Source organism: Gossypium raimondii, chromosome 9 (assembly GCF_025698545.1).
Source record: "Gossypium raimondii isolate GPD5lz chromosome 9, ASM2569854v1, whole genome shotgun sequence".
Classification (NCBI taxonomy): domain Eukaryota; kingdom Viridiplantae; phylum Streptophyta; class Magnoliopsida; order Malvales; family Malvaceae; genus Gossypium; species Gossypium raimondii.
In genome coordinates, this window is record NC_068573.1 from 16,440,788 (window position 1) to 16,467,243 (window position 26,456).

The 26,456-nt window shown below is 34.4% G+C and overlaps 2 protein-coding genes across 8 annotated transcripts; one reads left to right on the forward strand and one right to left on the reverse strand.

The window, feature by feature from the left end:
* The first annotated feature begins 2,484 nt into the window (after positions 1-2,484).
* Positions 2,485-4,378, forward strand: LOC105798533 (60S ribosomal protein L36-3). 2 transcript variants are annotated; one of them, XM_012628635.2, is made up of 4 exons: positions 2,485-2,630; positions 3,199-3,302; positions 3,840-4,039; positions 4,121-4,378. In XM_012628635.2, exons 2-4 carry the CDS (start codon positions 3,201-3,203, stop codon positions 4,155-4,157), a joined length of 339 nt encoding a protein of 112 aa, XP_012484089.1. In that variant the 5' UTR covers positions 2,485-2,630; positions 3,199-3,200; the 3' UTR covers positions 4,158-4,378. The 2 variants fall into 2 exon arrangements, with proteins under 2 accessions (XP_012484089.1, XP_012484090.1); XM_012628636.2 differs by having other exon boundaries at positions 2,496-2,630; positions 3,196-3,302.
* Positions 4,379-6,844: 2,466 nt separating this feature from the next.
* On the reverse strand, positions 6,845-17,498 carry LOC105798534 (uncharacterized). Of its 6 annotated transcripts, XM_012628643.2 has the most exons (11): positions 16,917-17,492; positions 16,284-16,370; positions 16,030-16,128; positions 15,164-15,252; positions 14,971-15,056; positions 14,743-14,846; positions 14,552-14,642; positions 14,105-14,180; positions 13,888-14,002; positions 13,258-13,789; positions 6,845-7,580 (listed from the first exon to the last, which is right to left on the reverse strand). In XM_012628643.2, exons 1-11 carry the CDS (start codon positions 17,224-17,226, stop codon positions 7,082-7,084), a joined length of 2,088 nt encoding a protein of 695 aa, XP_012484097.1. In that variant the 5' UTR covers positions 17,227-17,492; the 3' UTR covers positions 6,845-7,081. The 6 variants fall into 6 exon arrangements, with proteins under 6 accessions (XP_012484097.1, XP_012484091.1, XP_012484093.1 ...); XM_012628637.2 differs by having other exon boundaries at positions 15,164-16,128; positions 16,917-17,494; XM_012628639.2 differs by having other exon boundaries at positions 15,164-16,128; positions 16,284-16,381; positions 16,917-17,060.
* Positions 17,499-26,456: the final 8,958 nt, after the last annotated feature.

The following is a 26,456-nucleotide window of genomic DNA, read 5'->3' on the forward strand; positions in this document are numbered from 1 at the left end:
AGTTACAATTTGATCATTGAATTATTCAAAAGTTTTCATTTAAGTCTTTGAGCTATTAAAATTGATGCTATATGATTTTCTCTATTTGTATTGGTTGCACCAATTAAACAACTTTCTTTCCCCTTCTCTTTTAGAATTTTTTTTCATGAAACAATTTTGGATGTCAAGAATTTGCTTACCAAAATTTAATCAGATTTGTTTTTCAATCTACGACACGGACCGTCAAATCAACTTGAATCTAAGGTATATTTTTCTAATCGTCGATGGGTATTGGTCCACGATATCAATCGTCGAATCATTGCTTGGAACTTGTTGAGAGAACTTTTAAAAAAAAAACCTTAACAACATAGTAACTTAAATAAAAACTTTGAATAATTTAGTGACTTAAATAAAAATTTTCGAATAATTCAATGACTAAATTCCAACTCTTTTAGTTAACAGATCAAAACGAAAATTTACTCATAATTTAATGACTAATGATATAGTTTACCTTATGTTAATCATTCATTTATTCAAAATTTAATATATTTATTTATTTATATTATATAACATTTCATATTTATTTCTTTATTTGAAAGGTTTAATTCACTATTTGTTTTTAAAGTATAATATATATTTTTCTATTTTGATACTTAAACTTTTTTATTCCAATTAAGTATGTAAAATATTCAAACGTTAAAATCTTTAGCCCAATTATAAACTAATGTTAAAAAAATGCATCAATCACGCAATGCCATATGGCTCTTTTGTTTTACGGTGCAAATTATGAAAAAAACTGAAAATTTTTTTATTAAAAAAAGAGAGAAAAGTTTAAATATTTTACTTTTTATTAAATGCAAATAAAAAAAAATTACTCTCTCCCCCGTTCCCCTCCTCCCCAATAATAATTGAGCAAGCAAGTCAAGGTGCCGCACTGCACCGCCAAACTCTTACCTTTTCTCTCCTCTACTTAAATCACTTAACACCGGAAGAAACTGAAATGTTTTTTATTTTTGGTAAAATATGCTTCGTGGTTGTTTGGTTATCTATTTTGACTTGTGGAGATGTGATTTTTGTGAAGGCTTCTTCTATTAGCTGGGTTGGATAAATTTATTTTTCCTCTTCTAAATAGGGGTGAGCAAAACTCGATTCGATTCAAAAAAATCGAAAAAAAATTCGAATTTCGAGTTAAATGAATCGAGTTATTCGAATCAACTCGAATTTTTTTCGAATTTCGAGTTCGAATCGAGTTGAGTTTTCAAATTCGAATAACTCGAATAATTCGAATAATTCAAATATCAAACTATAATATTTTACATTTTTACCCCAAACTCCTAAACCTTTTTACTTTTCCCTCAAAACTTTTACTCCTTCCCACTTTCCCCCCAAAACTTTTACTCCCCTCCCCTCCCAACCCCCCAATCTACCCAAAATCCATTTCCCACCAAAATTTTACTCCCATTTATTTTTTCTCAAAATTTTACTCCCAAAAACCCTCAAAACCTTTTATTTTCTCCCAAAATTTTACTCCTCCCACTTTTCCCTAAAACTTTTATTCCTTCCCATCTCACCTCCCATCTACCCCAAACCCTCCCTCCAATTTTTTTAATATTTTTCCTCCAAAATTTTACTCCCCTATTTACTTTCCTTAAACTTTTATTCTCCAAAACTTTTATTTTCCCCTAAACTTTTACTTCTCACCCTTTACCCTCAAATAAAAATCAAAATTATTCAAAAAATTCACTAAACATAAATAGTAATAATTTTATTTATATCTACTATTTATATTATTAAATTAAATTTCACATTTTATATTATTTATATTATTGAATTGTTTAGTCATATTGAATATTTATATTAAAATTGAATTATTAATTATGCCATAAAATATTTGTGTTAAAATTTTATATTGGTATCAATTTCACATTTTATTTTAAAATAACTTTTATTAAAAAATCATATTTTTACATTTAATATATTTTTTAATTCCAAAATACATACTGACAAGAATCTGAAGATAATTGAAACAACTAAGCAAGCAAAAAAAGCTAACAAATATATAAAAAATTAATAAATAAATTATGAGGTGATGAAAGTTAATAAAAAATTTGATTAAGGTGGACAAATTTTATTATGATGGGTGACAGTGGTTACAAGGACCCAAAATTATTTTTTAAAATTTAACTCGAACAAATATATTCGATTCGATTCGATTCGAATTCCATCTCACTCGACTTGATTCGAGAAAACTTCAAATAAAGTTAGGATGATAAAATGAGATTCGAAAACTCGATTAACTCAAAAATTTTCAATTCGATTCGATTCGATTCGATCGAATGCTCACCCTTACTTTTAAACCATTGTTTCTCTTTGCCTTGTTTTATTTTTATATAATTTTATAAAAGAAAGACGCGTGGCACGACACCATCAACCATTTCGTTGACGAGTAAAAGTCAATTTTTAAATTTTGTTTAGGTTGAAATAGACATGCAATTGGGCCGCAAATGGTGATTTTGGGTTGGATCATGCCTTCAACCCAACCCTAGGAGGGAACTCACTTGCCAATTCGCCCTTATATATATACTCTTTAAGAACAACGTACTCAAAACCCTAACACTCCTTTAGTCCGCCATAGATCGCCGTCTCGACTGGTAAATCGCGCTATCTCTAAACCCTCCTTCTCTTCTTCTTTCTTCTTCTGAATATTTTCCCTTCTTTCATTGCTTGGGAAATGAAATGCTGTGCTCAAACATTTAAGTAGCTTTAGCTGCTTTTGGCTATTGCAATGAATTCAAACTGTGTTTATTAACTGCCCTTCTTCATTCGTGGGTTTTCTTTTAAAGATTATATCACATTGGCTTTTCGATTTTATATGTATCGTTTTCGTTTTAATTTCAATTTTTCTAACTTCATTAATTTTATAGGTTTTTAAACCCTTTTTTAATTTCATTTGCAGTAAATCTTGGTCTTGAGATATTTGGGATTATCATGAATCCGTTTTATATATATTTTACTGCTGAATCATGCTAATAAATTATGTGAAATTTGAGAGGTTTTTGATTCCCAAGTTAAAAAATCATTTATATATATCTGCTAATGTTTGAAGCATGAGTTGAAATCTAAATGAACGGTAATCTAGATTTGATAGCTTATTGAAATGCCGCTCGAATGTTGTGCTTTTCATTCTATTTATCATGATTTTTTTGTTTACTTAAGCAGGCATGGCCACCAAGCAGCCAAATACAGGCCTTTTTGTAGGACTGAACAAGGGCCATGTTGTAACCAAGAAGGAATTGGCTCCACGTCCATCTAACAGAAAAGGAGTAAGTGCATCCTATGCCTAATTAAGTTCTTTTTTTGTAGAACAATAGTAAACGATTATATGTAAGAGTCCTTTGCCAAAAGGTAAAAATACCATGAAGTCCCTGTACTAGGAGTCAAATTGCATTTTACTCCCTTTATTCAAAAAATGAAATGAGCAAATTAGTTTATATACCTTAGATCAAAGAGCAAATTGATTCATGTGTACCTTATTTTGATGTATAGGAACTAATTTTTAATAGTAGAAATGAATGAATTTTTAACAAAAAGACCTGTGTTTGCTCTTTGATCTAATGTAAATAGACTAAATTGACTACTTTTTGAGTAGAGAGAGCAAAATGAAATCTTGACTCCTAGTATAAGAGCTTTCATGGTACTTTTACCAAAAGAGAGAAGGGAAAAAATGCATGGAAAAAGGGCAGCACTACCTTTGAATAGCCATATTAGATCTTTTGTTATTCTTTGTATTTAATCTTTTGGAAGGGATTGGATCTTAGAGTGGAAGTTGAAATCATGATTTATCTTATTTCTTTTCCCAGAAAACTAGCAAAAGAGTCCATTTTGTGAGGAACTTGATAAGGGAAGTTGCTGGTTTTGCACCGTATGAGAAGAGGATTACGGAGCTTTTGAAGGTTGGTAAGGACAAGCGAGCTCTCAAGGTAGCTAAAAGAAAATTGGGAACTCACAAGAGAGCCAAGAAGAAGCGTGAGGAGATGTCGAGTGTTCTCCGCAAGATGAGGTAACACATATATATGTTATTATATCAAATGACATTGAATTATGTCTTCGTCTTACGAATATGTTGATGATTTGCATGCAGGGCTCATCATCCTGGAGGTGGAGACAAGAAGAAGTGAAGCTTTTATTTTTGTTGATTTATGGACAAGCTTGAAGGTTTGATTTAGTAGCTGTTAGGGATTTTGTTTAGCACTTTGTTTGAGACTGAAAACCATGCACTCAAATTTGCTGCTTTACTTGAATTACTACAAGGTTTTTTTGTTTAAAATGTGTTTATTATGCACTCGTAAAAATTCAATGAAATGCAAAACATGGCTGGGGCCATGGATTTAAAATCAAACTATATGTCACAGCTCAATTGATTCGAATATATCAGTTGAAACTTTTTAAAAGAAATTAAAAATATAAAATTTATAAAATTCATCTCCTGGCAATCTGTGTATGAGCGCTGTTAATTTTTACGTATAAATAAATTTTTCTTTTATAGTTGAAGGTCAAATTATGCTTTTATTATTTTATCAAAATAAATTAAAATTAGACTATAAATGGAAAACATGATACATTTAAAATATGTGTGTACGAGTATGTAACACAATTAAGGTATGCGACTAAAGTTGGTTTTGAGAGCCAAAATCTTATTAACTTGTTTATTGTTGGCGGGTTCAACTTACAATTTTTCTTTTAATTTATTTATTCAACTAGTCCATTGATTTTTATCTCATCCAAGTTTAGTTTTTTCATAAATGTATGATCCAATTGACTTGTTCAAATATTCAATGCAATAAGAAAATATAAATATTGACAATCGAATTAATCTTAATACAATTATACTTGAACTTCCATGGTTAGAAAGGATGTAGCCCAATCACGACATTCGTATCCATGCTCATGTTTGTAAAAGCAACAACCATCTGGTTTTTTTTTCATTCTTCTTGCCCTGCAAAGTGGCCTCATTGAACCGCAACAAAATGAATCGACCATTTCAAAGAACTATAGTAAAGAAGATACATGGTATGTGTCTTGTTGCCGAAGTGATTTTGGCAACAATATTCCTCTTACCATCCAAAGCATTTAAGCTCTAGCATATCGATCTCTCTCTTCCACAATTGAATGTAAAGTAGTTAATTTGAGAAGCCTTTCTAATTATCTACATTTCATTTGATTCACATCTATTTCTTTCTTCTTTTTAGATGACACGACACTTAATAACCGATCACATTTATACTCAATGTCAATGTTACTAGCTCCGATTATCACATTCTCATTGATTGAAAAACCGATTGTTAAAGCGACATCTTCTAATGTTAGTCATTTCTCAATATGAAAAATGGAATGTATTCGTTATCGGACTCCATCTTTCCAACAAGGTGGGAAGCAATTCTAATTTCATAATAAACTTTGTTATCATAGATATCACATGTAAACCATCACTCTTCAAGCAATTTACAATTCATCTATCATCCTCTGAAAATTTTAAATTATGTTAAACACAAATAACTTGATATTTCAACCGCTAAAAATCCCATATAAAAATGTTTAATTTCTCAAAATCTTAAAAAATATTTCTGTAAAAGATTAAAAATTTTAAAAATTGAATTAAAAATTTTACCATATTAAAGACATAATTTGTTACATTTTCTTCCTAAAACTTTCAAGCGACCATTTTTTCTCGAAAAAAGAAGAAGAAAATAGCAAGTTTATTGGAGAGAGTTTGAGAAGACTTTTGATGGAAAGAGAGGAAAAATTAATGGAAGTATTTATAGGAGAGAAAGTCGACCCATGGTTGTTAACTTCTTTGTATTAAATTCTTGAGTGAAACTTTACAACTTAAAAATCTGACACCCTATGGGAGTCAATTTATTGTTGATTTTACCTTGCAATTATGACATATAGAGCATGCATTCTTGTAATAATTTGACATTACACTGAACTCAACACACGCGAGTGTCGAGGTATCTATGAAAAGATATTCTAAAATATAACTTTTACAAATAATAATCAAATTTCGACTGAATCCTCAACGGAACGCATAGCCACATTGCTTTCAGATTCAACTAAAACGTTGTGTCATCCAAAGCAGTATAAGACCCTCGTATATAGCCTGATGGACACTGCAACAACCAATATTTGTATAAAAATCAAATGATTTTAGTTCTTGGTTTGTTCCTTGTCCTTTGAATTTTCTGGATCCTTACTAAAATATTATTCTTTGAATTGGGGCCTAACAATTTTTTTAGTCAGATTTTACTTGCCTAACCCCGATTTAAAGATTCGATTATTGGACGGTTGTGCAACTTCGACACTTGATAAGATGAACCTCTTCATTGCTCAGAACATGCAAATGGCTTCCACAAATCTCCAAATTAAAAAGTGGATTTACTATTATTATTATTATTTATTTGATTCTCTTGCTTTTGCAGATTATAAAAGTTTTTTTTTTTTTTTGACATTCTTTGGAGATTTCGAATAGAAAAAGAAAATTATGGAAATAATTTGATGGTTTTAGTTTTGAGAATGATAGCAACAGCTCCAGATACAACCCAAAATGGAGTACACCTTCACAGATCAATGTGGATGCAGCTTTCACTACTTGATAATAATGTTTGGTTGAAGAGATTCCAATTTTCTTTTATTTAAAATACCTTTAGTGTTACTTAAAGTCAGGTCATTCAAATAAACTTTTTTTCTTGACAGTTGAGGTACCAAAATAGAGATACTAGCGTTTGGAGATTTGATGAAGTACAAGGACTACTAATGCTACCATACCAATTATTCATCAAATTATGTTTTTAAAGATTTCAAGATATGACTAAATGTCCAACAAGAACCTTGTCGGGTGCTATTAAGAACAAATACATAAGTAGCAATTTTCATTGCTTATTATTTTCTTTTACACATCATTTAAATGACAAATGATTAACATGGTACATTCATTCTAATGCATATTGATCAGAGATGAGATGAATTACATACCTCTCAACTGCAAAATTTCTTTATTTCCGTGCCCAAGAAAGGCCAAAACATAAATCACAGGTGGAGAGACTTATGTTCTGAACCTCTGAGTGAGTTTCTCAACCCCTTCCCGACAATCACCGGCCACCCGTTTTGCGCCTTCTTTAAGGGCTGAGCTAAATCCTGCTGTGCTTTGCTGCAATTCTTGTACCGATCCCCTTGTGCTCGATGCAGCCCTGTCTTTCAAAACTCCAGCTTTTGCACTTGCTATGGAGGCCCACTCCTTCAACATTGAGATAAAATATTGTATCTTTTGAATGATCTTACTGATGAACTCTCTAGTTTTCCATTTAACTTCACTTGCCAATGCCTTGAGCTTCTTCACTAAAGCTTCACTCCTGGTGACGGTTCCTTCAACCTCATCTTCGACTTTCTTCCCTACATTTACCCATGTAACTTCTGCTATAGTCTCTTCCTGAAGGTCTTTATCGACCACCACTTTGATACCTTGCCTCTCCCAGCGGTCTCTAGCCTCCTCCAAGGCTTTTGCCTGTTCTCTTGCTCTTTTTGCTTCATCCTCAGCCCACGCCCTGAATCACTAGGAACTTTAAATGCTCAAATGATAACAGAACTGAGTCAAACATATCTTTCAGAAAAACTAAAGCAGCCGACGACAGACAAATTAAAGAAGAAATACAGTAAGGCAATAATTGAATCTCCAAATGGATTTTACAGTAACCCAAGAGAAGAAAAAGCCAAAATTATGAACAATTATTCTTCCATAAAAGCATATAAGAAATGCAGGAGAAATATTGATTCGACTGCCAAGCTAGATATTGGTTTAGCAGTTGGCAGAGGGTATAATTCAAATAGCAAGCAAGCCAGGTTCTCTTTCTAAACTAATAATCTTTACTTAATATATTGGTTTAGCAGTTGCAGAGGTAAAAGAACATTTGAATTTTGAACACAGATTTTCGAGAAAAATACTTCCGTAAATTAAACAAGAATATAAATCATGACATATGAACATAATGTCTGACACATTGTTTCTTGTTGAAATATGTGAAACCCATATATTTTGGGAATATATTTTAAATGTATTTAGGTAGATAAGTTTTATTCTTATTCTAGGAATATTTTATTTTATGTTTTAGTAGTTTATTAGAATAAGGGAATTATTTTCTCTTATATTTTAATAGTTTATTAGAGTAAGGGAATTATTTTCCCAACTAGGATTAGGACTATTTTCTTTATTTAAGTTCAGTTCTTTAGTTAATAGAAAATAGAACAGTTTTATTAAAAGCTCTCTTGAAAACTTTCATGGCATTTGAGCTAGGTTAAATCTCTAGTAACATTGTGGTTAAAATAACCTTTCACTAGAGATAAGAGATCTAGCAATCAAACAGAAGAAGAAAGTTCTACTGTTGAAACAACTACCGAGAGTACAATGACTCAAGGGGCAGAGGCGTCTCACCTTTCTTTTCAGTTGACATCTCACAAGCTAAATGGCAAGAATTATCTGGAATGGTCATTGTCCGTAAAATTAGCAATTGATGGGCGCGGCAAGCTAGGTCATTTAACTGGAGAAGTCAAGCAACCACAGGTGGGCGATCCAAAGATGAGCAAGTGGAGGTCAAAAAATTCCATGATAATTGCGTAGCTTATTAATTCCATGAAAGCATCCGTAGGTAAATATTTTCTTTTTCTCCCGACTGTTAAAGATGTTTGGGACGCTATGAAAGACACCTATTCAGATTTAGAAAACGCTTCACACATCTTTGAGTTAAAAATAAAACTTAAGAAAGCTAGATAAGGGGAAAAGGAAGTTACTTTTTATTATAACGAGACGATGTCTCTTTGGCAAGAACTTGATCAGTGTTATAATGATGAATGAGAATGTCCCAGAGATAGTGTAAAAGCTATGAAAAAAGAAGAGAATGAACGAGCTGATTTGTTTCTGGCTGGTTTAAATAAAAAATTTAATGAAGTAAGATATCGGATCTTAGGGAAAAAACCGTTTCCAAAACTTCGTGAGATTTTTTCTGAGGTTAGAAGAGAGGAAATAAGGAGAAAAATTAATGTTAAGGCCAGGGATTGAAGCTAATGATAATTCTGCTCTTGTAACTACTAAAAATAATGATGATAGTGAAAAATGGAAAAACCTTGGTGTGATCGCTGCAAAAAATATTGGTACACTCGAGAAACATGTTTGGAAGCTCCATGGAAAATCGACGTATGGAAGAAAAAGAGTGGCAATGATCGTGGTTCACAGTCAGGGGATAGCAGAGCTTTCCAAACAATTAATAAAAATTATGAGGGCCAAAGTTCTCTGGAAAGGTCTCCATTCACTAAGGAACAATTAGAGCATCTACACAAGCTTTTTCAATCACCACTGTTTCGGATGAATTCTGTTTCTAACTCATCCAATAATCTTTCTTCCTCTTTTGCCTAATCAGGTATTGATTTTTCTGTTTTTTTCAATATCAAACCTTGTAAAACAAACACGTGGATCGTTGATTCTGGAGCTAGGGATCACATGATTAGTAGTTATTTTCTTTTTTCAACTTACACACCTTGTGCAGGAAACAAAAAGATCAAAGTAACAAAAGGGTCGTTCTCGGCAATAGCCGGGAAAGGCACTATTAAAATTTCGTCTTCCTTGGTTTTACATGATGTTTTACATGTGCCAAATCTAGCTTGTAATCTTATATCGGTCAGTATATTATCCCAATCCTCAAATTGTCATGTTTATTTGACTCCTCTATGTGTAAATTTCAGGATATGGTCTCGGGGAGAATGATTGGCAGTGCTTTATCTGGTGAAATTTACTCTGGTGGAATTTACTCTCGTGACGACAACCATCTAAGTCAACCAACAACTACTTTATGTTTAAATTCTGTTTCTGATATTTGATAAGGTTATGATTTGATATTATAGGCTTGGACATCCTAATTTTTACTATTTAAGATATTTCTTACCTGATCTATTTAAAAAATAAAAGTCCTTCATATCACTCTGAATTTTGTGAATTGGCTAAACATCATCGGTCATTCTTTCCACCTCAAAAATATAAATCTTCCAAACATTTTTCGTTAATTCATAGTGGTGTTTGGGGACCTTCAAGAGTCTCAACTTTTTTAGGAAAACATTGGTTTGTCACATTTATTGATGAACATACTCGTATTTGTTAGGTGTTTTTATTAAAAGATAAGTCTGAAGTTAAAAATGTGTTTCAATCTTTTTATGCTATGGTGAAAACACAGTTTGGTGTGAAAATATAAGTATTTCAGAGTGACAATGGTGGGGAATTTTTTAGTGACCAATTAAGTGTTTTCTTAACCAAATATGGAATAGTCCACCAAAGTTCTCGTACAAATACACCACAACAAAATGAGATTACAGAAAGAAAAAACTGACATCTTTTGGAGGTAACTAGAGCCTTGATGTTCACTAGTCAGGTAACACGTTATCTTTGGGACAAAGCCTTGCTAACAACTACATATCTTATTAATAGAATGCCCAATAAAACTCTAAACTATAGAACTCCTTTTCGTCTTTTTAAATATAACTTTCCTAACTCTAAATTGATCACAGATTTATCCCTCCGAGTTTTTGGTGTAGTATTTTTGTTCATCCTCACAATCAAGGTAAACTAGATCCTAGAGCAAAAAAATGTGTCTTTGTTGGCTATGGTTCTAATAAAAAAGGTTACAAATGTTATGATCCAATTGATAGGAAGATTATTGTTACCATGGATATCACATTTGTTAATACACAATCTTATTTTGATTCTAATCTTCAGGGCGAAAATTATAGTAAGGAAGATTTTATAATTGATCAAGAAAAGACTAGGAATATACAACATAGGGATTCTAATAATAGGGAAGGCGCATTTATGATTAACACAGAAATTAATGATGTTAATGTTAATAAAAAGGAGTATGAAGGTGTAGAGTCTGATCATGAGAATAAAAAACAGATAAGGAGTTAATTGTTTACTCAAAAAGAAATAGAAATAAAGAAAGTGAAATCCACCAGATTCATCACCAAGAATTCGACTCGCAAGATCTTGTCAAAAGTCCAGGTAAAGCTCATAATCCAACCAATGATTTTTTTGATTTAGATATTTCGATTGCTAAAAGAAAAGATGTTAGAAATATTGTCAAATATCTCATGTCTAACTTTATATCCTATAAAGCCTTGTCTTCAACATTCTCAGCCTTTGTTACGTGTCTCGATACTGTGAAAATACCCAAAAATGTGAAAGATGCTTTACAGGTTCATGAGTGGAAGGAGGCTATTTTAGAGGAGATGCGCGCTTTTGAAAAAACAGATACATGGGAAACAGTGGAATTACCTGTAGGAAAAAAACAGTGGGCTGTAAATGGGTGTTAACAACCAAATTCAAACCAGATGGATTTTTAGATAGATACAAAGCCCGGTTGGTGGCTAAAGGGTATACTCAAACATACGGGATAGATTATCTTGAAGCATTTGCTCCAGTAGCCAAATTAAATTCCATTAGAGTTCTTTTATCAATTGCTATTAACCTTTATTGGTCTTTACAGCAACTAGATGTGAAGAATGCTTTCCTAAATGGGAAACTTGAAGAAGAAATTCACATGGATCCTCCTCCAAGTTTTGAAGAAAATTTTAGAACTCAAGTATGTAAACTCAAGAAATCTTTGTATGGTCTAAAGCAGTTTTCTCGAGCTTGGTTTGAACATTTCACTCAAGTTGTTAAAAAACAAGGTTACTCACAAGGGCAAGTTGATCACACAATGTTCTATCGACATTCACAAAAAGGTAAAATAGCAGTTATTATAGTTTATGTCGATGATATCATTCTTACAAGAGATGAAGTGGATGAAATAAGGTGTCTCAAGGAGCATCTAGCATTGGAGTTTGAGATCAAATACTTGGGTCCTTTGAAATACTTTCTTGGAATTGAAGTTTCTTGATCAAAGAAAGGTCTTATGGTCTCTCATAAAAAATATGTGATTGATATTTTAAAACACCAATTGATCCAAATGTAAAATTCCAAAAATAAAGAAGGTCGATTAGTTGATAAAGGACAGTACTAAAGATTAGTTGGTAAGTTAATTTATTTATCACATACAAGGCCAGACATAGCTTTTGCAGTGAGCTTAGTGAGCCAATTTATGCACTTCCCAATAAAGGAACATGAAGAAGCAATGTTTCAGATTCTAAGATACTTGAAGAGTTCACTTAGAATGGACTTATTCTTCAAGAAATCCGAATAAAGAGGAATTGAAACTTATACAGATGCAGATTGAGCAGACTCAATAACAGATAGAAGATCTACATCATGATACTGTACATTTGTTTAGGGAAACCTTGTGACTTGGCAAAGCAAAAAACAAAGTGTTGTAGCAAGAAGTAAACCAGTGGCTGAGTTTAGATCAATGGTTCAAGGAATTTGTGAAATGAGGTGGTTAAAAAGAATTATGGAAGAGCTGAGGAAACCAATAACTTCACCAATGAAGTTGTACTGTGATAGCAAAGCTGCCATTAGTATTGCTCACAACCCAGTCCAACATGACAGAACTAAACATGTTGAGATTAATAGACACTTTATCAAGGAGAAGATTGAAGAAGGCCAAGTGTGCATGCCGTTTGTTCCTTCAAAACAACAGATTGCTAACATACTCATCAAAAGGCTCTCGAAGACAAGCTTTGATTTTCTTGTAAGCAAGTTGGGCATGATTGATAAATATGCACCAACTTGAGGGAGGGTGTTGAAATATGCGAACCCCATATATTTTGGGAATATATTTTAAATCTTATTTAGGTAGATAAGTTTTATTCTTATTCTAGGAATATTTTATTTTATCTTTTAGTAGTTTATTAAAATAAGGAAATTATTTCCCCTTATGTTTTAGTAGTTTATTAGAGTAAGGGAATTATTTTCCCAATTAGGATTAGGACTCTTTTCTCTATTTAAGTTCAGTTCTTTAGTTAATAAAAAATAGAACAGCTTTATTAAAAGCTCTCTTGAAAAACTTTCATTCTCCTAACTTCTAACTTGGAACAAAAGTGACATTTATAGATTTAGCAGATAAGCACAAATCCATGTCAAATCTGATAGATGCAAGTTCTTATGCAAGTGAACAAACATAAGCAGTCTCACACTACACATCCTTGAATATGTTATCCTGCAAATAAAGCATCTAATTTATATTAGAAGAATCTTTTCAATTCTTCCCTGTTAGGTGTTGCAGCATCTAATAAAGTTCATTTCTTTACCTGGCCATAGATAAAGCTTTTCTCTCCACCTCCAGCTCATGCTGTAACCTGACAACCTCCTGGCTTTCATCCTCTGTTTCTTTTCGTAGTTTGTTAATCGCTTCCTTCTCATATGATATCTCTACCTTGTTATTCATCAGGCTTTCCAACTGCTCCTCCACTTCACACCTTAACCTTGAAAGAGCTTCCATTTCTGAATCAATGGCAGCACGGTCCTTCATTAAGGCCATATTCTCTGCCTCTCTCTCAGCTTTTAACCTTTCCAGTTCATGCAGTGCCTCTTCGGCCATTTTTTCAACAGCATCAATCTTTTCCTTTTCGATTAAAAGCTCTTTCTCAAAACTAGCATTAACATCTTTCTCAACTTCAGCAACTAAAGCATTATGAGCAGATACTGCCTTTTCTGCCATTGATTCTGCTTCAATACGCGCAAGCTCCTCATTTACTAGGTCAAAAGCCTCACCAGTTGCAAGAGCAACAGCAACTTGGGCTTTGGTCACAGGCTTATTTGGCTGAAACAGTCTTGTACAACCTGCCGGGGATAATGAAAATAACAAAGAAATATCAATCATCAAATTCAACATCAACTAGAAATTTAGTGAAAGAAATTGTAATTCAAACAAAACTTACCAAAAGCAAGTGCTATTATTCCTTGTTCTCCGGCAGACATATCAGCCACAACTGCAGGCCATGCATCTGGATTTATCTTATCTATGTCTATAAAACCAGAAATTTGGTAGAGGATCTATACATGGCCACAAGGTAAAATTAATACTAAATATACTCACTACTACGTACAACAAAGAAGATAAAATGGACAAATAAACAAAACTCAAGCATAGCCAACCTTTTTGTCGGCTTCCGGAAGTTGTCTTTTCTCCAGGGCCATTTTCCAACTCACAAGATCCTGGCGTGATAGAGGACTGGAGCATAAAAAAAGGAAGGAAATGAGGAAATAAAAAGACAATAGAAACCCAGAAGTAATGCAGGCTTGTATCCTCAAAGCAACAGACTGAAAAGCAAAACTGCAATGCAAAACCGCAATGCAATTTTCATTCACATCATTCCAGATTTTATTAAGGCTAAGTCAGAAAGTTATATATCAGGCTTTTATGCACATCTTTAAGAGCATTTTACTTCAATTAAATGAAATGGGTTAACCACGACTTCGGGAAATGGGAACCATTCTTTAGATATAGAACAAAAGGCCATGCAGAAGTTTAGGGTAAAAATGTAATGGCAAGAATTGCATTGGAGACTTATATTGCAAGTTCAATGTGTGAACAGTAAAAACCTTTCAGGAGAAAAGTAAAATGGGCCTAGATCATCATTAAGCAGATCTTTATTTGAAAGCTTGCTTGAGATAAGTCCAGCCTCCGCTAAGCCTGAATAACCAACTCGATTAACAACAATGATTAGAACAAAAATAAAGTTACCAAACAAATATGAAATATCATTGCCAAGAATATAAAATCCTATTCTCACCTTGAATGGATGAAAAATCAGGGTCTTCAGGTGTGATGTCATCAAATGCAAGTTCAGTAACATTCTCAATATACATTGCAGGATAAACTTTTGATACTGAATTCCTGCGAGCAACAAAAAAGGGATTGCAAGTTTTCTTTTCCCTATTTTATATTGCTAACTAAGATGCTAGTTTCCCAATGCCAACATACTGCCATACATGGGAGTAATTAGGAAGGGACCTGTTACCTCGAAAGAACACTTGCAGACAGTAACCATCGAGCATACTCACGGCGTGTGCAAAGATCGCTAGGTTGAGCATCAGCCTCAATGACCTGGAAAGATTCAGATATTTGATGAATAGGTTGCAACTTGCAGGTCCTCATCTTATCTGAAGAACTTATACTGTAATTGTTTCAAAATATCAGTGAGAAAGAAACACCTTCAAAACTTGAAGGGCCGCAAGTGCCTGCCCCTGAACCTGATCAACAACTGCAGGAATGAGAACCTTTCCTGGATGCACCTGTAGAGCTGCAGAAACTACAGATGGAGCGGGTATACCGGCAGGGGAGAAGGAACTCCTTGGAATTGGAGATTCCAAAACTGGTTTGCTATCATTTATCTCTTTATAATCAACTTCCCTTTGCTCATCTTTTGGATGAGCTGGTGCTGACATAGAGCTTATTTTAGATGGCACACTCTCATTTAAGTTGTTCACCTCAAGGTTTCCTTCAGATGGAAATGATTCTATGGTTTTCACATTGTCTATGGGTAAAGAATGAGGTTCTAAAATTGGTTCAAACTTGGAACTAACTGAGAAGTTCATAGTCACAGCCTCATTGGTTAGACTAGAACTAGAAGAAGAATCCACTGAGGTATTGCAATTCTCTTTTCCTTGTGATCCAAGCTTTCCCTCATCGATATCATTGTCTAGGTTTATTGGGTCAGACAAGTTAGTATCTATAGTTTCTTTGACATTAAACAAATTGTCTTTAGTTTCTGAAGTTGCCTCAGGTGAATCAATATCAAGGTTGCTATCTGATTCTCTAAGGCTTGGTGCAAAAAAAGGCCCACCAGCAACTTCAGATTCAGGCAATTTAGGTGATATTGGAGTTAAGCCTGTGCCAATTGGCATTCCATCCAAAGCTGAAACATTTTGCAAGTCTTCTTGAATTGGAGCAGTGTTAGCGGCAACATTGCCATTATATGTGTAACCGTCTACTAAGTACGAACCATTGTCATTTTCAAGTTTATTATCAGTAGAAGTGGAATTAAATTCTGAAGGTGACAAAAGATCCTTATGTATACCTTTCTTGCTTTCATTCTCCTCAGACTTATCAGTCTCATTATCAGAGGCCAATAAAACTTCCTGTAGAGCTGTTAGTGGTCCCAACTGTTGTTTTGTCCCTGCAGTCAACAGATTACAATCTTTCATCACCACCACTCAGGCCAATTTGATCTAAATTACCTAATAAACACACAAAGGAAAAAAGGTAATAGCATGCAAATGATACAAGACCATGATAAAATAGAACGTGCTGTAGTCAAAAGAGACCACTTACTAGCAGTGCTTTGGTTACCAATGGACATTGCTGCAAAGGAAAGCCCGGCTACCAGAACAAGTCCAACTGATCCAGCTCTTGTAATTCCTGAAAGCAAACTACTTACGACTTGTTATTAGTCCATGATAAAGGGACCAACTATTTTAATTTAAACCCCCTTTAAGAATAATTAGAACATCCCCACCCCAAGTCATTGCCCAAGCATTCTTTGACAACCCTGAAAATAGAAAAGATGAAGTGCCCAATTCTATTCGCCATTATCAACTTATGCATATCTGCTTCATTTCAAAGGAATACATCTGATTGGCAGATGCTAAAAAGTAATTTAGCGTTAGAAAAACATAAATCATAAGCTCAAGCAAATTATAGCGGGGAAGGGATAAATCTACTAATAATGATAACAAAAAAAAAAAAACAGAGCAACGCACCATAATTTGATATTGTAAAACCAGATTCAAAATATATTAACATAAAATTTCATCCTTTTGCTGTTTGATCGACAAAAATAGTTAGATAAAACTTTTATTATTTTCAACTAACTCTTGAAAACAAAATAGCACAAAATTCAATCAAGAAAAATAGTAATGACATTTTCGTTAGATGCAGAGTAATAAATGTATCATAAATTTATACCTCCGAACCATCCGTTCCGTCTCGAGTCTACGGAGTCTTCAACATGTTCCGAATCGGACCATCCAGAAAAGGCATCCGCCCCCGCGCCAGCTGTGGAGTCGGCCACAATCCGAAAAACACCGTTATGACGTCGTTCCAGTCTCTTACTCCTGCTTCGTGTAAGAGAGAGCAGGCGAAGACGACGATGAGAATCGAGGTTGGTCGTCCACGCCCCGACGAGAAGCGCGCGTGGTTCGACGGAATTCCTGCAACGCAGAGCCAGACGGAGCTGGGGAGAGCTGGGGGACAACGTGACAGTGGTAGAAGCCATCACCAACAGAAAATGAAGAAGGAAGGTAAAAGGGGTGAATTGTTCTAGGGATTTTGGTAGAATTTGATTGTGACTTAATGGTATAAAGGAGGATGGAAAGAGTGGGGTTGGTTATTTGAGTAATTGATAAACAAGAAGTGAGGAAGGATGATGCTTCATATTCAGTGTGTCGCTGTGTTGTTGTTTTTACCGAGTACCGGAATTTGATGTTCGGGCACCTACCTATCTTTTCATTAATCTCACCTCCGTCATTTTCCACGTTTTGCCTTCCTAATTATCCTGTCTTAAGTCTTAACCAGACATTTTAGGAATTAAGTCCAGAGGAGAATATTTTAAACATTTTTGTTTTCTTCTTTCTTTTTTTATTTTTAAAAAAGCCAACAATAAAATTCGTTTTGTTTATTAACATAATTTAAATAAATTATCTATTATCTATCTATAATATTATAATATATTATATTATAATCTACCTATTTATTTATAATCTATCTAAAAATTAGAGAAACTAATTTGATCATATTAGGAAGCATAGTTTGCTTTGATAGCCCGTTTGGGTGTCTGCTTTTATATCACGTTTTTCTTTTGTTGTTTGCTTTGGTTTGTCATTTTATTTGGTGCTTTTCTAGATGTGTATCAGTAGCTGGAGTGTCGTTTTGTGTTTTTCCTTTTAGAAGTTGATCGATTTCAAATCTACTATGGCAGAGTCGCTGACGAGTATGAAAATTGAGGATGAGGCTCCTTGGAGAGTACGGATGGAAGGGAATGCTAGTTTTTGAGAATATGATCTATGTTAGGTAGGATGTTTCTGAACTATGAGTGTAGTTCATTTCCAGGCCATGAGGAACATGTTGGTAAATCTTTTGCACCCATTAAAAATGGTGGCAATATCATATATAGGGGGAAAGATATTCCTTTTGCAAATTCTTTTATGAGATCAATTTGACTAGGGTGATTGAGGGTGGACCATGGACTTTTAACAACCATCTACTAGTGTTTCATTGTTTGTTAGAAGGAGAAGACCCTCTACAAGTACCACTTTTTTTCCATGGATTTTTGGATACAAATTCATGACCTTTCCAATGGCTTATTCAATGAGACTGGCAAAGCAATTTCGAAGTTTTCTCAGTAAGTTTATTGATTATGATGCTAAGGCTATAACACGAGGTTTACGGAATTATATGTGTATTAGAGTGCCATTGGATGTTCGTCAACCATTAAAATGGAGGAAGAAGATTTAGATTTTGATAGACCAGTTTTTTTATGCTCATTTTATTATAAGAGGTTATCTCTATTTTGTTTTTTGTGTGGGAAACTCGGCCATAGTGAGAGCTATTGCCTTTGCGAATTTCTCAAGGTGCTTAGAATCTATTTATGGAATGGGATCTGTCAATAAGGCAATGCCAAGACGAGCGATGATGGCTCCAAGCATCTGGCTGAGAGAGTGACGTGATCCAGCCCGGTTGATTGAGTCGATTCACTTGATTGCCCGATCGTCGACGAGAAGTGTCGTTCAATTTTGTAGATCAATGGAGTTAGGTTGATTTATAAGCGGAAGTAAACAAAATGGGTTCAAAAGATGGCTTGGTTTTGGAGATGGATAGGTTCAATTTTAACAAAGAAAATAACTTATAAGTTGAAAGATAAAAATGGAATGGAATACAAACTCATACGTCAAGATCGATACAATACTATGTAGAGTATTGCCCCAGGACTTATATTGCTCAATGTGGGTTAAATGGTTTATCGAAGATGGACCTTGACCCGTTACCTATAGAGAGGTAAGAACCAAAGGTATAAAAAGGTAGATGAACGCCACACCAGGATGGTGATAAGTTCAAAGAGTCGGGTTGACGCCACTAGCTAGCTAGATAAGTTAGAACGAGACTCAAACGAAATAGGATAGGAGGAAACCTCACAATCAAGTTTTGATAATAAAAAATGTCTAACCTTTTTTTACAAAGGTGAGTAAACTATTTATAGACCTAAAATGCCTATTCATATTCGGCATCTATGTTGTTCACACTAACTTAAATTCTGTTCACATAGGTATTTAACATGTTCACACAAAAAACATTAAAATTCGGTTCATGCTTGAAGAGGGTACATGAATTTGGCCGAACCATCATGATGCTTCACTTGATGGATTCATGCATCCTTAACCTTGAAGCATCTCCATAATTCCATGAATGTGCAGCCCTTTAATGCTCATACATCTCCCTTGGCCGAATGAGCCTTAATGTGCCTGAAATACTTGAATGGCCATCTTGAAAATGCATGAATCAGGCATGAAACGTCCCAATGTATTTTCCTCCTTAAATACGATCCATGAATCTTTAAATACATGAACATTCAGCAACTCCCTCTTGCATGAACGTCCCAAATGCATGTACTCCTTTAAATGCCATCCATTGAACCGAACAGTGCATGAATCAACCTTAATTGCTCCCTTTCACATTCGTTGAACCTGCAAGGAATTTAAACAATTTAAATGGTTATAGATTCAGCTGATCTTGGACAAAACAACATGTAGACAAATTAAATAATATGTTAGGACAGATTAAAAACACTTAAATAAATGTCTAGCTAGTAATTAAATTCGGCTAGCTCAAAAAGATGTGAAATAATTAATAAACTAATTTGAGCTAGGAAATTCGGTCATGAGCTGTATGAAATTGAATAAATTAAAGCCAATACTTAATTTATTTAAATGATAAAAGAAACGAGCTGAAAATAAGCTAAATTGAGCTCAAACGAGCTGAAATGAGCTGATTTGAGCTGAGTGTAGTTCAGAGAGCTGAAACTGAGCTAAAGTCAACTTGCACTAAGGTGCATGGAGTCTTCAAGGAGTTGACTCTAGCTTCAAAATCATCAATGAGCTGATTCTCCTTCCAAAGTTTAAGAAATAAAGCTGAAACAGCTTCTTGAAGGCGCCTAAATCGAGCTCGGGTCATTGGTCCTTTTGGAAGCTCAATGGGTGCGAAGCTGGTACTTGGAAAGCCATGGGGCATGGTCACGTCAGAAAGGTGGCGGAGATACCTTCCATTGATTCTATGGAACTGATAAGTATTTTGGCAATATAAAAGGAAATAATATTAATCTTTCCTTTTTTGATAAGGTTAGAGCTAATCCTGGCCTAAATTTAGGGGGTAAAACTTTTTCAAAAATCTGGGGCTTCATTCATGGGCCCTACACAAGTTGGAAAAGATAAAAGGGTTTTGTGTCATCAGTAAGAGGGCTTACTAATGAATTCAGCTGATGGGAAGAAGAGGCCTAGGTTGGATGTAATGGAGACCAAAAGTGTGGACCATGAACAAGTGTTTGGATGTGCTTTAGATGATTTGGCTGAGCTTGCTGGATAGGCCAGCCTTTCACATTGTGGCTACTAAGCTGAAATGTTTATGGGTTGGGGAGTCCACAGGCCGTTCGACATCTTTAACATAGTTTGAAGACTTATAAACCCCACATAGTTTTTTTTCATTTAAATAAAACTATATGCTATTTGTATGAAAGGACTCGTAGGATGCTCGATTTTCAAATGGGTTTTGTTGTCAATGCTGAAGGCTCTCAAAGAGATTTTTCTTTAAGATGGAATCATACTTGTCGTGTTAATCTTCAATGGTTCATTGCTAGTTTTATTGATGTTGATTTTGTAGAACATAATGATGGTAAATCATGGAGATTTATGGGTTTCTATAGAACCTCAGATGAACAAAATCATTAGGAATCATGGAATACTCTCAATAATCTTAGTCAGGAATCTTTGCATCCTTGGTTGGTTGTGGGAGATTTTAATGAAATTACATCATCATGGGAGAAACAAATGGGTCAATTGAGGGGCAATAGGCAAATGTTTGCTTTTTATGATGCACTAAATGTGCGAAGCTATATGATATGGGTTATAAGAGACAGTGGTATACTTAGGAAAAATGTCAGTTGCCAAGTTCAAATTGTTGGAAAAAATTCGGTTTAAAAATAGTTTTCTTGCACAACTGAAAATAAAAAATTTGAAAATCGACCCGATTTGTGATATTTATAACTATAAACCTTAGACTAAAATCGTACTTGTGTTTTCAAATAAGTGGATCCTTGATGTTTTCTGGCATTCAACCAAACGAGCTTCTCCACTATTCTAGTACCATGAAATGCTTTGAGTGTAGGCTCAAACCAATTGAATCAAAACACAGAACTAGAAAAATTGAAATTCTCTCTTTTCTAATAGAAATTGGTAGAATTGTTTTTCTAGAAAAATATATTTAATTGTTGTGAATAAATTCCCTCTATTTTTTGACATAGTAACAATCTCTCAAAGTTGTTGTAACATCTCGCCTAACGAAGCATTAGTGTTCGAACATTGTTTAAAGTAGTAAGTCATATAAAGTAAGTTATGAGTGTATATAGTGTTAAAATTTAACTAAGTATAAGAATTCTATGAGCGTGCCTAAAAAGCCCTGGTTTTGGTAGGTAAATCGAGTGGTACTCTGAGTGGAGTATTGTTATCCACCTAACCGATGCTCTTAGTGTGTAAAAGTGGCCGCGTAGCAGACATTGGATTATTGCAAGGGATTGTCTTAGAAAGGATGAATTGTTAAAAGAAGGAGCTTAGTAATATATTTCGGGTAATTGGGTTATCGCCGCATGGTATTATGCGCTGGGTTGGTTATTTACAGTCCTGATTACGTCCTAATGTGATGATTTGGAACGAACGATGGATTGGAACCCAATATATATAATGTTATATTTTCATACATATTCCTTTACAGTTGTAAACCATGAAACTGTAGATTGAAGAGGATTATGACGCATGTCAACTTGCCATAGGGAGAAAGGTTGTATATCTAGATAACCAGGTTAAAGAAAAGGAGAGTTTTTCCTCATCCTTTTTTAAGAAGCATTTTTAGTCTAAATCTAAAGGAACCTAAGCGTTTCCTCCTTTCACTGAAGCTAAGTTTTTAGATCCATACCTTTACTTATGAATACTCCAAAACAAGGTAAGATTTATGATCCCATAGATTATGTTATGAAAGAGCAAATATGTTTAGCTGGGTAAGATATGGTATAAGGCCTTTTAGGGAATTCTACTATTAGGGATAACGAAAAAATGAGTATATAAATAGATCTTGATGAGCTTCCTTGTCCCATAGAAGTATTTGCTGTCGATTGATCAAGGGAAGCCTGGAGTTTGGAGCTACAGAAGGGGAAAGTCAGGTGAGTGCCTAAGCTAACTCTTGCATGTGTGTTATGCATTCTAGAAACTTCGGTGAAAAGAGATAAAAATATTAGATTCAGGTTGGAAAAAGTATGATATCATGATTCTGATAAGAGATGTATGATTTATGGACTTGTGTGTATATATTGCAAGAAATATGATGGTCTAAGTGTGTAATAGGAATCTTGAGGTTAAAGGATGCTTGTATCTGAAGATTGAAATGTATATATGTGTCTTGAAAAAACATGAATATGTTTGTCATGTATGAGTTAATGTATGATGAGTCTGCGTCTGTCTCTAAAGTCGTCTAAAGAAGTCCGTTTGGACTTTAAACATGATCGTCTAAAAGGAAAAGTCCATGGCACCATATCGTGTAAGACTGTCGTTGGTGGGTTATGACTTCATATGGAAAGACCATATCGTATAAGACCATAACTGGTGGGTTATAGCTTCATATGGAAAAAATTAAAGGAAGGTTATTACCTAATGGAGTTCTCTGCATGACCCAAGGTGATGGGGGACAAAGCTCACGTAATGTGAGTCTAGGCGAATCCCTATCATGAGCACACTGGAAAAATAGAAGCCTTTGTGGCGTATTTGAAATGTAAGCCTTTATAGCGTATGGATTAGCTCTTATGAGCACCTGGTGTGTTTTGGTTGGAATATCGATGTACTCTTATCTATAAGTCATTTATCATATTGTAAATCTCGGTAAGTTAACTTGTTTAGTAATTTTTTATGGTTTTTTCATGTACTTGAGTTTTGAATTGAATTTTGCAATTCACCGTTGAGATTGTGGATGACAGGAAACACATATGGTTGTATTATTATTATTTGATTTGTTGTACTTACTTCGGTAAGATTTATCGTTTTAGTACATCGAACTTGTTAAGCTTCAATGAGCTTACTTGTGTTATTTTCTATGTTTGTAGATACTTTGAAGGTTGGACGGTTGGATTAGCACTCAAGTCACACTATCCATTCATTTTTTTGTAGTTTTTGGAACATTTATTTTGGATTATATGGCATGTAATAGGCTTGTATGTCATTATTATTTTGGATATGTAAAAGGTTAATTATGATCTTAAGTGCACATAATCAACTCATATGATATATGAGAATTGGGTAATATGTTTTAATGAAAATATGAATGATATGTGTTAATGCAATGTTGTATTTGAGGTGCCTATGATAGGCACATTGGTTAGGTGTGTTATTTTGTAAATTGATAAGTTGTGATTGATGATTCATTTTGTTGTATAATTGTATTTACTTGTGGCATCAATGAGGATACATTGGTTAGACACTTAGGATGTTGATTTGGCATGTTTTTAGCTTTAATGTCACTTTGAATAGGTCTTTTGGCTGGTAAATGGATTAGTTAGAGTCTAAGTAAGCTTGAAATAGTAAACTTATTGTTTAAAGTTCATTTTAGGTTCACACGGCCTGAGACACGGGCATGTGACTAAGCCATGTGTGACACACGTCTTAGCAACATGGCCGTGTGTCATCTGATGAGTTCTTTAAGGTGCAAGTCAGTGAGTTCTACAGGCTAACACAGGCCTGACACACGAGCGTGTAAGGCAACTTAGAGGCTACACGGCCTGGCACACGGGCATATGACATGGCCGTGTGACCCTACTCAAAGAGTTACATAGGTGAGGACAAGGGCTAGGACATGACTGTGTGTCCCTAGTTCGATTGTTACACGGCCTAAGACATGGGCGTGTGTCTCAGCCGTTTGAGGTACACGACCGTATGACCGTGTTTTACAAATTTGCATCTTTTTCCTAAACTTTCCAAATTGTTTCAAATTGGTCCCAGATTGTTTCTAAATTATTTTTAAGGTCTCGAAAACTCGATTTAGGGACAAAATGCATGTGTATGAATATTTTATGATATGATTATAATATTGAATGACAATATGTTTAAATGGTTCTAATTGTTTAGTAATACTCTGTAAGCCTAATTCGACGACAGAGATAAGTTAGGGGTGTTACATTTAGTGGTATTAGAGCTACAATTTAGTCAGTTCTCGAGCTAAACGTAGCATGTGAAATGTCTAGAATTACATGCCATATAAACCTGTAATAGTGTGACATGTTTGATCTGATCTAACCCTTGTTCTTCTTATATATTGTAATGATGTCAGACGAATCTGATCGTGTAATGATGAGGTTAATAGTAATAGACCGACCTCAGATCAAGGGACAAGTAGTAATATCCCAATTCCACAAGTACAAGAACATGATCTTAAAAACATTTTTTTCAAGTTTATAAACCAGTGGTTCAAGGAGTTTATGCAAATGAATACTCCGGCTTAACGACCTCCACCCCTTGCTATACCTCCGATTGTACCTCCACCTCCTCTTGTGATTGAATCTAGTCGACGTATTCCAATAGAGAAGCTTAGGAAGTGTGGTGTTGAAGAATTTTAGGGTAGATCTAAAGATGATTTAGGTAAAGCAGAGTATTGACTTCAGAATATATTACAAGTTTTCGAAGAAAAGGCTTGCCATCCCGATGATTTTCTTAGATGTGTCATTTCATTTTTAAAAGAGGAAGTGTATAGTTGGTGGACTACGTTGGTAGCTGTGGTACCTAGAGAGAAAATTTCTTGGGATTTCTTTTAGACCGAGTTTAAAAAAAAGTATGTAGGAAATGGTATCTGGACAAGAAAAATAGGGAATTCGTTGAGTTACGACAAGGAAATAAGTCAGTGACTGAGTATGAGAGAGAGTTTGTGTATCTCAGTAAATATGCCCGAAAAATTGTACATATTGAAGAAGAGATGTGTATCCGGTTTAAAGATGTCCTAAATGATGAAATTAGAATGATGATCGGAGGTAATGAAATTTGAGAATTTTTTATTTTATCTGATCGTGTACAGAAAATGGAAGAAGTGTACAATCGCAAAATACAAAAGGGTAGACAGATTCGAGAGTTTAACAAGGAAGTTCTTCTAAGTCTGTACCACCAGTAAAGAAGATTAAAGAGGAATTTAGTCGAGCTACTTAGTGTTTGAGCATCCGAACAAAAATAAATCGATTTAGTATGACTTTAAATCTCTTATAAAACCATTTGATAGTGTGGGAAGTGTACGGAACACTCCGAAGCCCAGTTGTAAACATTGTGAAAAATTTCATCCTGGCAAGTGCAGAGCTAAGTTGGAAGCATGTTATAGATGTGGATCGACTGATCATTTTTTTTGGAACTATCTAAAACAGTTAAAAGAAAATGAAGAACATAATGAAAAGAAAATATCTACATCTCAGAAAGGTAGACGTCCAAGCCAGAACAGTACTGTTGGGACTACTCGTACGGGAGTAAAAAACACCGTTGTTCGGTTAGAGGCTAGAGCACTTGCTCGCAAATATGCCATCCAAGCCAGACAGAAAGCTAATGTACCTGATGTGATTGCTAGTACATTTTATCTCTTTGATGTTACTGTGTATGCACTGATTGACCTTGAGTCAACTTATTCTTATATTTGCACTGCATTAGTAACAGAAAAGAAATTACTTGTTGAATCAACTGAATATGATATTCAAGTTACTCATTCTTAGTCTGTCGTAAATGTTCATTGAAAGTTAGAGGTTGTGAATTCCTTGCCGATTTAATGTACTACCCTTTCGGGAATTTGATGTTATTTTGGGTATAGATTGGATATCATTACATGATGCTGTGGTAAACTGTAGACAGAAACAGATTGATTTGAAATGTCAGACGGGAGAGATGATTTCAATTGAATCTGATGGGCTGAATAGCATTAGTAGAATCATTTTAGCTATTTCTGCACAGAGATGGATACGTAAAGGTAGTGAAACATTTCTAGCATACTTTCTTGATACCAGAGATTCAAAGTCAAAGTTAGAACAGTTACCGGTTGTTAGTGAGTTTACAGATGTACATCCTAAAAAGTTACCGTGTTTCCCTTCAGACCAAGTTGAATTTGTGATTGATCTGGTTCCTGGAACTGCACCGATATCGATACCACCGTATCGTATGGCACCTGCTAAATTAA

What these genes read in the sequence shown, in the direction of transcription:
- LOC105798533 (XM_012628635.2), top strand. Translation starts at nt 3,201, where the DNA reads ATGGCCACCAAGCAGCCAAATACAGGCCTTTTTGTAGGACTGAACAAG. An exon ending in GTCCATCTAACAGAAAAGGA is followed by an intron (nt 3,303 to 3,839) that starts GTAAGTGCATCC and finishes TTCTTTTCCCAG; the next exon opens with AAAACTAGCAAAAGAGTCCA. An exon ending in AGTGTTCTCCGCAAGATGAG is followed by an intron (nt 4,040 to 4,120) that starts GTAACACATATA and finishes ATTTGCATGCAG; the next exon opens with GGCTCATCATCCTGGAGGTG.
- LOC105798534 (XM_012628637.2), bottom strand. Translation starts at nt 17,226, where the DNA reads ATGGCTTCTACCACTGTCACGTTGTCCCCCAGCTCTCCCCAGCTCCGT. An exon ending in TGGTAACCAAAGCACTGCTA is followed by an intron (nt 16,129 to 16,283) that starts GTAAGTGGTCTC and finishes TGTTGACTGCAG; the next exon opens with GGACAAAACAACAGTTGGGA. An exon ending in TTTTACTTTTCTCCTGAAAG is followed by an intron (nt 14,181 to 14,551) that starts GTTTTTACTGTT and finishes TTTATGCTCCAG; the next exon opens with TCCTCTATCACGCCAGGATC.